General features: G+C 37.0%; 1 protein-coding gene across 2 annotated transcripts in view; it reads right to left on the bottom strand.

Moving 5' to 3' along the window:
- sntg2 (syntrophin, gamma 2) overlaps positions 1–13,198 on the bottom strand; it is a 67,973-nt gene that overhangs the window by 37,385 nt on the left and 17,390 nt on the right. For both annotated transcript variants that reach the window (XM_086094010.1, XM_086094011.1), the window contains exons 2-7: positions 12,597–12,734; positions 12,425–12,481; positions 12,259–12,316; positions 10,603–10,646; positions 9,203–9,244; positions 7,762–7,849 (exon numbers count right to left, since the gene is read on the bottom strand). In XM_086094010.1, the coding sequence (XP_085950136.1) occupies positions 7,762–7,849; positions 9,203–9,244; positions 10,603–10,646; positions 12,259–12,316; positions 12,425–12,481; positions 12,597–12,734 (427 nt within the window). The remainder of the gene's footprint in view (positions 1–7,761; positions 7,850–9,202; positions 9,245–10,602; positions 10,647–12,258; positions 12,317–12,424; positions 12,482–12,596; positions 12,735–13,198) is intronic.

Below are 13,198 nucleotides of genomic sequence, written 5' to 3'. Positions count from 1 at the left end.
CGTCACAAAGTGTTTTATGGAAACACAAAACATAACATAAAACATTAACAATACAGTCATAACAAATCTTTTTTCCATTCTTACATACGCTTTGATAATTGAAGCGGTTATAGATGAAAGAGGAGAGATTCAGTCTCCTTTCAACAGTTGATCAGAGACGTCATGATCACAGCATGCAAGACATCACGCACATCTGCTACAAGCTACATTTGAAATATTCCATTAGCCTTTGCTTAATATATTCAGACCCTAAACCATTCAGAAAATTGATGGACCAATAGCAAAACTTTATAGTCTACCCTGGAGTAATATTTTGTGATCTGTGTGTTCTGATTAAAAAAAAAAAAAAAAACGTGTTAAACCAAAGCAAGTAGCAGGGAAGGGAAAATTTCCACTACGAAACAGACAGCAGCAGAATTATTTCCTATAGTTTTATGTGTGACACCAGCGCGAAGCCCCTGTCCACACGTTGGCTCTCTCTGGGTTTGCATTCTCTCTGTGACATGCGCGGACTCACAGCTGACGAGGCGTAAAGCGGCCACGCCAGCCTGAAGTCCCAACCCACGCGGTGGCTGTCAAGACTGTCTCCCTCTCACCCCCTGCTAATGAGAGATGGCCCCAAAAATAAAAAGAAGAAATTTCACAACTGCAAAAATTCAGGATATCGTGTCACAGGTGCAAGCAAGATAAACAACACTTTTCCAAAGCATTTCCATTGGAATGTCAATGACAAACTGTTGGGTAACATGCATGATTATGTGACCTAATTAGGTTGCTTGAAAGGTCAAAACATTGTGCCACCATTTAAAGAAGGGTGTTATTATGGTGAGTGTCACAAGTAGATGTTTTAATGAATCATGTTACGGGGGGATGGTGATGTAAGAAGGATGTAGGTTGAAAATTAGCGTTAACTAAATCATGGTTATAGATAACTACAATACCTTAATTGGCCTCGAAATCAATAACTAAATTTGCTAGATTTGCTTATAGATCGCCATGCCTGTGGTAGATTTAACCCCTATTTAAAATTCATTTATATAATATAATATATTTATGTTGTATGAATTCATTTATATAATAATAAGAATGATAATCCAGTTTTAGTATTAAAATTATACATATTTGACACATATCTGCTTGGAAAGGAAAGGAAAGGCGCCGCATTGAGTAGCCGTGAGAGGTCAGCGTGACCCAGGAGGGAAGTTGTTTTGAGTCAACAAGTAGGGAGTGACACAGTGAGGCCTCTGGGAAGGCTAATTGTGGCAGATGTTATAAGGCAGGATGTTGATTTGATCGTAGAGGTTGCTCAGTAGCGTATGTGTGTAGATTTGCAGAGCTAGACTTGGGAACCTTTGATGTGAGAGGAATGGAAAGAACAAAAAACAAAACAATGTCTACTCATATTAACGTTAGGCCTACGGACCTGTCAATTACGCAAGGTCTGTTCGTTAGTGATAACATGATTGTAATCAGATGTAACGACATATAAGCACTTACAAAAGCACAGAAATTTTATATATTTTGGTCGGAATATTTGGATGTAGCCTAGCTTTGGAAGTTGGTGGCTATGAGAAATCTTGAGAAGGACCCCCGTATATTGTAATGGTTAACATCCGCTACAGGATGGGAATGGAAGGAGGTAACCGGTTAGCTTGACCTAAAGCGTGGGATTGCTTGCAGCTGCGCTAGCTATAAAAATATCTTGCGACGCGTAAGATGGAAAAAGGGCGCCATCTGTGGGTGAAACCCTCATACTAACTCCCTTAGTAGGAGGATCTCGGGTATATAAGGTGGAGACGGGCTAATTTTGGGGGGTTTTCCAACAACCTTTGGGGAGATGGCTTATGCTACTCGTAAGGTAAGAAAAGGCATGGTAATATTGGCTGTTTTTCGTGGCTGTTTTTAAGTGTGGAAAAGTTAGCTGAACTATGCCTTATTTTGGAAATTCCAAATTAGACTTGAGTAGATAGGAGTAAGTCTAGGATAGCTAAGGAAAAGTCATTATTTTGAACCTATTTCTCCTATTGGGCCAAAACTACTTAAGTCTGTTTGACTATTTATTACTAAAAAGGGGTCCTTCTCCAACATTTCTGTCATTTATCTGGGTTTTACTTTCTAACAGATACAATTATTTTTATTATTTTTCAACTTTGGGAGTACTGCTGTTTGACTTTATATCTTATTTTTAATTTAGAATATTTTGATTTTGAATAAATTTTACTTTTATTTTTGAATCTTTTCATTTTAATTTTGTTTTATTCCACTTTTGTTTCTGAATCTTTTGATTTATTAATTTGTTTTATTTTATTTTATTATTTTTTACTAAAAACATTTTGATTTTTGTTTTACTTTATATTTAATTCAGATTTTTGTTTTACTTTATTTTCAATTTTGATTCTTTTGATTTTGAATTTATTTTACTTTTTTTAAAATCTTTTGATTGTAATGTTGTTTTATTTTACTTTTGTTTCTGAATCTTTTGTTTGTTAATTTATTTTATTTTTTTCTGAAAAAGAAAAACAACTTTTGACTTTTATTTTACTGTATTTTTATTTCTGATTATTATGATTTGGAATTTATTTTACTTTTAGTTTTGAAACTTTTGACTGTAATTGTATTTTATTTTTTATTTCTGAACTTTAATTAAGCACTATATTGTTATTTATCCATCTCATTTGTTTGATTACCTGTATTATTATTAAATTGTAATAAACTTCTGAAAATTCTAACCAATCTTTATATTATTCCGCTGCTGAAGGTATAGGTTATTTTGATTAATTTGACTGTTTATAGTTAGAGGGATGACTATTAACAGTGTCAATTGAAGACTCTATCTGGAGTTAGGATTACCTAGGCTAAAGTATTTCGACCCATTTATACAGGAACCTAGCGCTTGAATTAAGAATTACTTGCGTAACTTAATATATTTCTTAGTCAGTTGGAGTTCATTTGGCTTTGATAGACATAACTCTATATCATCTAAGTTTCTAAAATATAAGATTTTATCTATATTTTAGATATTTTCACTAATAAGTAATGTGTTACTTAGTTCTTGAATTTAATTCAAACATGATTATTACAATTATTTTGTGGATTAGTGTAGTAAGAGATACGCTGAGGTATTAATACTCCTTTTACTATTATTTTTAGGTAAATTAAGTAAACAGTAAGAGCAAGCAAAGTAACCCAATTCAGCTTATTACTTCTAACCTTTCTCTAACTTTAAGTTCTATTTCAGTCATACTTCTAACAACCACTTAGGTCTTTTAACGAACGAATAACTATACCTTACCATCAGTAACTGCGAATCCCTGAACCTTTAAAATTATTTTAGATTAGGATAACAAGCCCGAGCTTGTTTAATCAAACCAGCTAAACTTATTTAGGTCTTAACAAGTGCAACCGATCATAAGAGGAGGAGCCGCTGTAAAAAGAGCGTGTTTAGATTTTATTGGTTACTCAATAAGGGTTTGAAGCAAGACCAGGCTGACGCTCTAAAACCGGGGCGGTGAGAACCTAAACAAATCCTTCTTGAAGCCGACTTGAAGCGCTCCCGTCAATTCCTCAACTTTGGCCGCGTTACAGCAGGTAGAAATAAAGGGGAGCTTTAACCCATTGAACGGAGAGTCGGCGAAGTAAGCGAGATCTGACAAAACTAAAGATCACAGACGTTGCCACTGCATCGTCACTCAGGTGATGAAAAAGTGATTTGATATTAAAGTGAAAGAAAAGAATATTGGACCAAAGACAAAAGAAGGAAACTGGAGGAGGAGAATAAGGCCCACATGACCTCACTCCAGTGGGAGTGATTGGCTGCTAAAATAGGAAACTGCCATCTCTGGTGTATATGAATGGAAGAAGGGTGAAAGTGATGATATATTCATCCATCACTGACAGTTAATTCTCTATTTCTTTCTGTTTGGAACGCTTAATATCTTGCAATGATTGAGTGTAACTCAGTTAATAGAAATGGCAGTGAGATCTTTTTAGGCCATTTTAGTCAACTAATTTGCAAATTTGCGGTTTCCCTTATTAATATGTTTTTTGTAGATGTTTAAGTTAACGTTTTCTCAAATGCTAATTCTATATTATTTATGCATATGCATTGTTTGAAGAGGTTCTAAATATTGAGTATGAGAGAAGAAATTCAAGTAAGAACAAATCACAGATATGTGCGTCAAATGTTCGTAGGCACGATTTAAGCCAAAGTTTGTGTGTAAGAGTTTTTTTTTAATGAGGACCATTGTTTGTTGCCTTGTCTTTCTATTGAAGAGGCTAAAAAAATCACTAAAAGCAATACTTAGGAACTTTGCAGCCTTCAAAACGTCACTTGCCCCTTTCCGCATTCGTTACAAAGACGATTCAAACATCTATGCGAATGCGGCTGTCATGGTAGAAGCTGCAAAACAACCGAAAGGTTTTGTCTGAGGAGACAAAAAAGATGGGAGGCTACCCAGATAAAAGGACAGTCAAGGATCAGCATTGGCCCAGCTTTCACTCGCTGGCGTGAGCTCAAAGACGACGCTATGTGCTGGTCCTCGTGGGAAGGAAATTTGGTCTTCTTACAGGCAATACACTACCACTTTTGTCCACATGGTGCCGCAATAATCAACAAAAAATGAAATCTCCTTGGTGTTGCTTTAAAATTGGAAATAGGATTTTTGGGAGAAATAAGGAGAGGAGATACAATATATCATTCTATGGGCACAACCCAACAGAGATATTAACTGTTGGCTGGAACTAGAACAGAAGGATTGTAATAACCTCAGACATTTAGATTTACATCGATTAAGTGACACAATTGTTTTAAAAACCCAATGATTTCCACCACCCTCATTGCCTGGTGGAAGGCACTAGAAATTACAATAGCCCAAGTGGAGCCCTGCAGGCTTTCTCCCCATGGCATAACCTCGACTTTCAACTTAACAACCTTTATTTAGGTGTGTGGGAGCAGAAAGGAATTACACATCTCCACCATCTTTTCTCAGATAATATGTTTATATTATGTACATCCTTGCTCCAAAAATAAAAAATAAAAAACTGACATTATCTGCAAGTTAAAAGTATGATAAAGAAACAAATTCCAACACTTCCGGGTACGCTCCAACCGCCTGTTTTAGCTAAAGATATTACCAAGTTTTCTCCGACAACAACAAAAAAACTCTCAAAAATATATAAGTTACTTTCGTATACTGATAAAAGAGGAGAGTGGGGGCTGTGGGGTGCCTGGCGGGCCTGCCGTGCCCCGTTCTGCTGCTGGGGGCGCGGGCCATGTCGGGGTGGGGGGCGCTCCTGGGTTTGCTCTCCGGCCAGTGGCCCCTGTGGGGCCCGGGGGTTGAGCCTTGGCGCTACCGTGGCCTGGGGGGGCCCTGGGGGGTTGTGCTTGCTCTGTCCTGGCCGGGGTCGACGGCTCCCCTTTTTGGTGGAGGTTTTCATGCATGCCAGATCCACCACACCAGCATCTATCGAAATTCAAACACAATCTGCTTCTTCCTTTGGTCGTTGAATTGGTGGAAGCTGATGGCTGTGGATCTCACTCTGCTTCATCTATCCTTCCTTCCTTTCCTCAATCTCTCCTTTGGTCTCTTGAGGTCTCCCTAATTTGTTGGAATTTAGATGTTTCTGGGGTTGGTGAAAGACTCTGGTTGGTAACCCGGTGGGTAGTAGGTGATGTCTGGTCGGCGCTGGATTTCACTTTCCTTTCTTTTCTTTGATCCTTCCTCGGGTCTCCTGACAACCTCACGACTCTAGCTGGATTCTGAAGTATTCGGTTTAAGTGAACGGTATGGGATTTTTAATAGGTTTTAGGTGAATTAATGAGTACACACTCACACGCACGCACACATGCACACACACATACACACGCACATGCACATACTCACGCACATACAAAATAAAAAATTATAATAATAATAATTAAAAAATTCATTTAAAAAAAGACAGAGAGCAATGATGATAACATCGTCGAATCGGTAAAATTATAGAATGAACAATACTGAGCTCTCTCAACAAAACAAAACAAAAATTGAGGGGCAAAGCCATAGCCTAATATAATGACAGTTTCAGTTTCTTGGGTCTGTGGTTGTGTTTGTTTGCGTGGATTGGGGTCTTATTTACTCCGTTACACTCGCAAATTTACACCATCATGAAATCAAACAGTTCTCATCAAAACCATCACAGGTTTCAAACTTTTTCACAGTGACACTGACAACCGTCAACAGGAACCGGACGCTCTTGCCAGTTGCATCAGCATTGCTGTCAATGTCAGCCAAGGAGGATGCAGTACAGATGAAGTGGATTGGACGTTGGATTTGTGACAAGTTGTTAATTAGTTGTATTTATAGAACAATTGTCCTGCATTGATCAATTTAATAATAAGATTTCTGAATTATATGAAAAACGTAATGATAAGATGATTTTTGTTTGTGGTGACTTTAACATTCATTTGTTGAAATCTAACAATCATATGAAGACTGCAGAATTTGTTAATACAATGTTCAGTTAGAGTTTATATCCATTAATTTTAAAACCAAGCAGTGAAAGGGCAAGTGTCAGTGTTTCCAAACATCAGGTCGAGCAGGCCATACAATTCCAGGGTTCACAGTGACATGAAGTGGAAAAGTGTCCTGTGGTCTGACATTTGAGTCAACATTTCCAATTGTATTGTGTATTTTTTGGACAGGTTTGACCAGTGGAAAACCAGTTATGTCCACCTTGCCATAACATTAGCTATGAACTATAATATATATTGGCTACCATTAGTTAGGTAACATTAAAGGTGTATTATGGAGTTTGTCACTATTTTACTCATGACTGCCACCTCTGGCCTAAAGCGTAACTGGAGCCTATGTGTAAAGCTTGTGCATGGCACCACTCCACCCCAACTGAAACATATTTATTTATTTGCTGGGATGACAGACAGCACATTAAATAGGACAAGTGATAATAGTGGAGTGAGTTCAGCGTGACAACAGCAAGACATTTTGGTATAGTTCTACAGTAAACAAAATGGAAGAAAAGGAGGTCAAAAGAAATGCAGTGTCCCCATGTTACATGCTTTGGGAAACAAGACAAAGCAGCTGGATACCTGGGGCCACCACCCCGTTGGCCCCGCCCTCTGCACGCCCCTGACTGAAACCTGCACTAGCTGTAAATTTAAGTCTTGGAAAAGACCCACAAAGAATGTGAACTATTGCATCTGGTTTTTATATTTGTTTTGCAGAGTTGGTTGAAGGACTAAACCAAGTTTTTGTTCTGACAGTTTGAATATTTGCCCTCCTCATTAGTGTTATACTTTGCTCACCAGCAGATAAAAAATAAGTGGTTCAGAAAGCCAGTTGCTATTTGTGAACAGACAAAAAATATCTTTGTATTAAAAAATGACTATGATTGAATGACAGATTCAACATTTTAATCTCTAATTAGTGAGCATTTCTACAAGTTTGGGTATGTATCACGATTCCTGATGATTTTTTTTGTCCACAATTGCTCTATTGCAATGGTCTGTCAATTCATTAGCATTAAACCTCGGACCCCCCTTCCAGCGCATTTGCACGCTGGACATCTGAAACTGAAGAACTAAAATGCCATTCGGACCATGGAATTTTCACGTTGATGTTGACTTCAACTGTTCTACATTTTATTGTAATGATTTTGTTTGTAGTATGGCCATCAATATTTACTCCTCACTCCTCAGAATATTCCAAACCAAAATGTTTGTTATTGTAACCTTTAAAAACATATACAATTCAGGGCTCTTACCTAGAGGCAGTTTAAGAAAGGATGGAACTTCTCGCAGATACCGCACAGTGATGATGACTTCATCTCCGGCGGTGCGCAAGATGTGAACCTGACAGGAATGAAAGAGAAATATTAAAAAGATGGAGAAACAAATTCACAAACAAACACTTAAAATCAGTGCAATAAAAGCAATACAAACTTTTATAGATTTAATATGTACATATGTCCACATTAATATTGATGTATGTGCAGTGAAATTCCCTTTCCCCAACATTCAAGCCATAAATTCACACAATCTCTTATCTTTAGGCATATTAATAAATCAACCAGTTTCAACGGCTAAAAGGAGAATACTTGACCTCAACTGAGCACACACGGATCTTGGATTTCTAGAGAGTCGAGATCAGACATATTGTTCATGAGTAAACCTTTCCTAGATCTTATCAATTTTTGGTTTTAACAAAATACCTTGAAACCAGGATCTTCAAACTTAAAGAGAAGCTTGTTTTTAACAGAATTAATATTACAATGCTTGTTATTCTTTTAAATATATTGCATAGCAACTTCTTCCAAAATTGACAAGAGATTTTATTTATTTTTTACTAAGGAGACTCATGTGATTTGTTCCACTGAAACACATTCCAATGCATTTTAACCTGTGCCATTACAAACCAATAGATTGCATAAACGTAACATTTCCCATTTCCGTTGGATAGAACCAGGGACCCAACCCATATCTCCTTGAATCGCTAAGGTCAGAACAAATCTATGTACAATACACCCACACAGCATTTAACACCCCAGCAGCATAATTTAGAATAGGTGAAACGCACACATTGTACCATAAATTAGATGTAGTAGCTCCTTACATTCTTTAAGTTTTTTTCATTTTACATCATGAATACATGAAACAAATAGGGTTCAATGTCAGACATTGCATAAGTCTTTTCTCCCCACTAAACCTCGCTTGTGTGCCAGAGGGGGGCATATCCTGGACTGGTTGGCAGTCAGTTGCAGAGCACGTACTGTATATAGACAAACACCATTTACTCTCACATTTATTTGGAGTGAGAGCTGAATAGACAGACTGCAAATTATTTTGTCGATACCCACAAACAATGGCGTCGTTAGACCAATTTTATGGGGCTCAAGCCTACCTAAAATGTTCTTAAGCCCTCCCTAAATTAATTGGTTGTGGGGGGTTTTAAATATATAAAAATATATATATATATTGAACTTCCTTATTACTGAAAATCATGAAACCTAGTGACGCCCCTGCCCGCGAACATGCACAGCGTGCGAAATTTGCTGATAATACTTGCACTGCAAATAAAAAAATTATAATAATAATAAATAAATAAATAAATTAGTCTGGAGCCCTGCAATGGCATAATCATACAACTGTTATTGTCCATATTGTGGCAGAGAGATGTTGTAAGGACACATTCCATTATATACTCACAACTTGCTCATGAGTACAATGCTCCACGTTTATGCCATTGACCTAAAGAAACCAAAAGAAAGTAGAAGGGTATTTCAGTAGTGATTTTGAAACTACCTATTTCTTAGTACGCAAATCCATACAATAGTTTGACGTCTCAGTCTTGACGTAAGCAATAATAACCAATGCATCTTCAATGTTAATGATGATCAGAGGCAGCGGCTTACTTACTGTACTTACAGTAAGTAGACGTAAAAGTACTGGTAAAAATAGGTACGTTATGAATTTTTGGTGTGTACGTTTGCAGTTTAAGTGCCGCTTGGTCTGGCTTTTCTTAATGTGGTGGATGTTGGCTAGCTAATGTTGACGTTAGCTAGCTGTGTGGGTTAGCAGGTTGATTACTAATGAATCGAGTTATAAAGAAAACACAAGTAGTGGTCTTGCTAAAACACAGTGATGTGTTTGGAAATTAATATGAGCAGAGCGCACTCTGCCTCTGTGAACGTTCGCAATCTCATTGTAGAGCGTATTGATGATCGTGGCCAATATTACAGCCAAAGTTATCTTGCGTAGCATTGTCAAAAGCACGGTAACAGTAAAAGAAAAACAATGACCACGTTTGGTATTAGTTCTTATGTGATGGAAACGTTATTCATTACACCAGTAAATGGATTGAGCTTTAGACGTGACTAACGGGACATATTTCTAGTCTACAGCAGCATCCTCTGTTGGTGCTTCCACTTCGGCTGCAGAAAGTAGATCGCTTGGTTCAGCAATGAGCCTGAAAGCTACACTCTGCTGCTAACTAGTACAAAGTCAATAGCACTGAATGAATATGGGTTTGCCATATTATAGCCTACATATTGTAAAATGTACAGTATACATACTTATACCGGTACTCAGATAATAGATACTGGTCTAGTAGTCTTTATTTGTCGGGTGATTTTTCTTTGAAATATGTATACAGTCTTGGTCTTGACTCAGTCTCGATAATGTCTTGGGCTCGGTTGGTGTGGTCCATGTGGTCATGAGTATGTATTTGGGCCATAAGCTCCAGGCAGTTATGTTAAGTCTGCCTTATTTTGTAGAATGTACTTCATACGTGTATTCAATTATCATTTCTCCTCTGTATATACTCACACCCTCCCTCGCTTCAGGTGCCAGTTGGTTTCTTGAGTTCCTCTTGTGTGTTCTCACATTGAATATTAACAGTATTATGTTCTTTCATTGTGAGTTTGAGTTAGAGCTGATCAGAACTTGATTATTTGGACTTTGTTTTGGCACAAAAAAAATTGAGTCAACTATAAAAAAGGGATATTTTACAGTTCCAAAATAAAATGCCACGCTGCAAAATAGAAGAGTGTCAAAAATAGGACGCAAATCCCTTGGTAGTGACCCCTTAATCCCACTGATGTACTCACCTCCAACACAGCATCACCAACGAACAGCTTTCCTGTCTGATCGGCTGCGATCATCAACAGAGAAGCATTAGAGGTTAATGAAAACATTAGAAACTAATTGTTCATTTCATATGCCCTAATGTAGTGGAAATAGCAATCAGTGTCTCCACCTGGCTCATCTTGGGTAGCTTTAATGGTTAGAAAAAGAACATGAAGCATGAAATCTGAAATCTGAAAATAATCAGGAAGTATTTTTAAGAGACACGGGGTGACCATGAAACACTTAACCTTGGGTAAAATATCTAAGACCAAACATGGGCACGTGTGATTCCAGGACAATGGTTGAATTTTGATTTATTGTGATTTAGAATCAATAGTTTGCATAGACAAAAAATAATTAACTAATGTGTCACAGGATCATAACCGTCCGTCACTATTATACACGCTTATAAACTGTAATGGCACTGTATAAGAGACATCACATCACATTCTAATTTGTACATTATTATTGTTTAGAAGAAATTGCTGTAAATCTTTTGCAATTCAAATGACCCATTGATGGTCATAGTTTTAAGTGCAGTATACTAAAAGCACAATCTATTTAAATACAAATAATTGCAATCTCTTATCTTATCTCTTATCTTAGTACCTCTTTTGGTGACATATCAGGGACGTGTATGCAAAAGTAAAAGACATACCAAGGTCAGTATATGGCAATGACTTTAAATTAATTAACTAGTGTTTATTCATTGCATTGGGTGCGATCAATGCTGAGCCTTGTCTTTATTCCACTGGATAAAATATACGAAACATGTATATCTTTATCATGTGTACATACTAGGGGTGTTAAAATTAGTGCGCTAATTTTGAAATAATTTAAAATTATTTTAACGACACTGATTTTTTAAACGCGTGATTACTGACCGCCACTTACTTGGAAAGCATGTACTTGGGGAATTCCAGTCGCATCGAAACAGACACGTCCACGTCAAAATTTAGCATGAATATATTTAATAATATTGTCCATATTTGTGGAGACTGCGGTCAAGTTGTATTTTACAATTTTTAAAATGTGCACAATTTCACAAGTTACTTCATGTTAAAGATTAGATAGCTCTTAATATGACAAGAAAAATGCACTGAGCTGTCACAAAAGTCTTACAAATGCAATAATGCCATTTAGTGGCAGAAAAACGACCTTAACACAAATCAATATCACACTTGTTTGTTACAGTACAGTACATATTTTTAATTTTAACTCAGTATTATGAATTACTGTGTCAATGACTAAAAGATGCGGTCATATTTCTATAAGTTTAAATTTTTTTCCACTTTTATGTTAACAAGAGTAGGAAAAATGCTTTATTGAACATATAGAACAGATATAACATTTGCGATTAATTGTGAGTTAACTATTGAAGTCATGCAATTAATAACGGTTAAAAAATGTAATTGCCTGACACCCCCAGTACATACTTATTTATAAAGGCTTACATTTCTTTTATTTTCATGTACACTACGTGCCAAGACTTATCTTTGCATTGTAATTGAAAATAAATTATCCTTGCAAGGTCAACCAAGTGCAATAATATTTTCTCAAGTTGTGAAAATGTTCTTGTTACCTTGATCAAAGACTTTAAGAGGTGCACTTTCAAGTGGGATAAACTACATTCTTACCTACTTGATCTTTAGAAATCTTGGAAATAACCACCGGCACATTATTCTCGGCACCACCCTGAAAGCAGGAGAGAGACAGATGAAATCGGCGACCTCAAACAGTCACCTTTGCTAGACAAAGCACTTTTCATTTCTTCTTCAATGTTTTTATAATCAAAGCGCTTACTTTGATGCTCAAGCCCAGACCGCCAGTTTCTTGTCTTCGGAGAACTACAGTTCTGTGCTTTAGAAAGTGTGAGTTTCTTATTGGCAAAACGATGTGTGAATGTGACAAGTGATGATGAGTTTATGCGGCATGAATGAAAATACATCTGAAGCCCCCATGCAGGGGCACTTACATTTACTTGGGATTCGCTTCCTCTGGTGCAAACCACATCCAGCTTTTGTACGGTTAATTCCTCTTTGCTCAGTTTCAGGCAGACGTCATAGGAATTGTTGGTCTCCTCATTGTAGAGCAAAGCAATTCCGGATTTCGGCTGTTGGAAATGAGAAGTGCATTGACATTTTGTAGAGTAATTAAGTGCACAATGAATGTTTAAGCCTCTTTTTGAATTTAGTCAGTGGTCGCATGTCTAGCTTTGGGTGAGTTGGTTTGTCACGATAGACGGCATAAATGATAGCTTCTGGATCATAAGACCACAATCGTAGCTAAATATATCAGTGAATAAAAGAGTGCACCATTTCATACCTCCCACAACTTGAGCCCTGAAATTTTAATGTCCCAACTGTGCGTCTTGTCTTTGTCTCTCATAAATAGACTTATTTTAAGTTAGGCAGTGATGAAAGTCACATGACGGGCAATGCAACGGTGTGGTTTCTCATCTCTCTTGTCTAGCTAACCTCCAATAACTTCCCATACATCAGAAATATTATAGAAGTTATTCAATCTGTTCCTGACATCAAAACGTTAACTTAATACTTGATTTAACATTCAAGGTAG

This window comes from Leptonotus elevatus, chromosome 14 (assembly GCF_054856555.1).
Source record: "Leptonotus elevatus isolate MCC_2025b chromosome 14, RoL_Lele_1.0, whole genome shotgun sequence".
NCBI lineage: Eukaryota > Metazoa > Chordata > Actinopteri > Syngnathiformes > Syngnathidae > Leptonotus > Leptonotus elevatus.
Note: the sequence above shows the minus strand (reverse complement) of the source record. Positions and strands in the feature narration are given on the sequence as shown.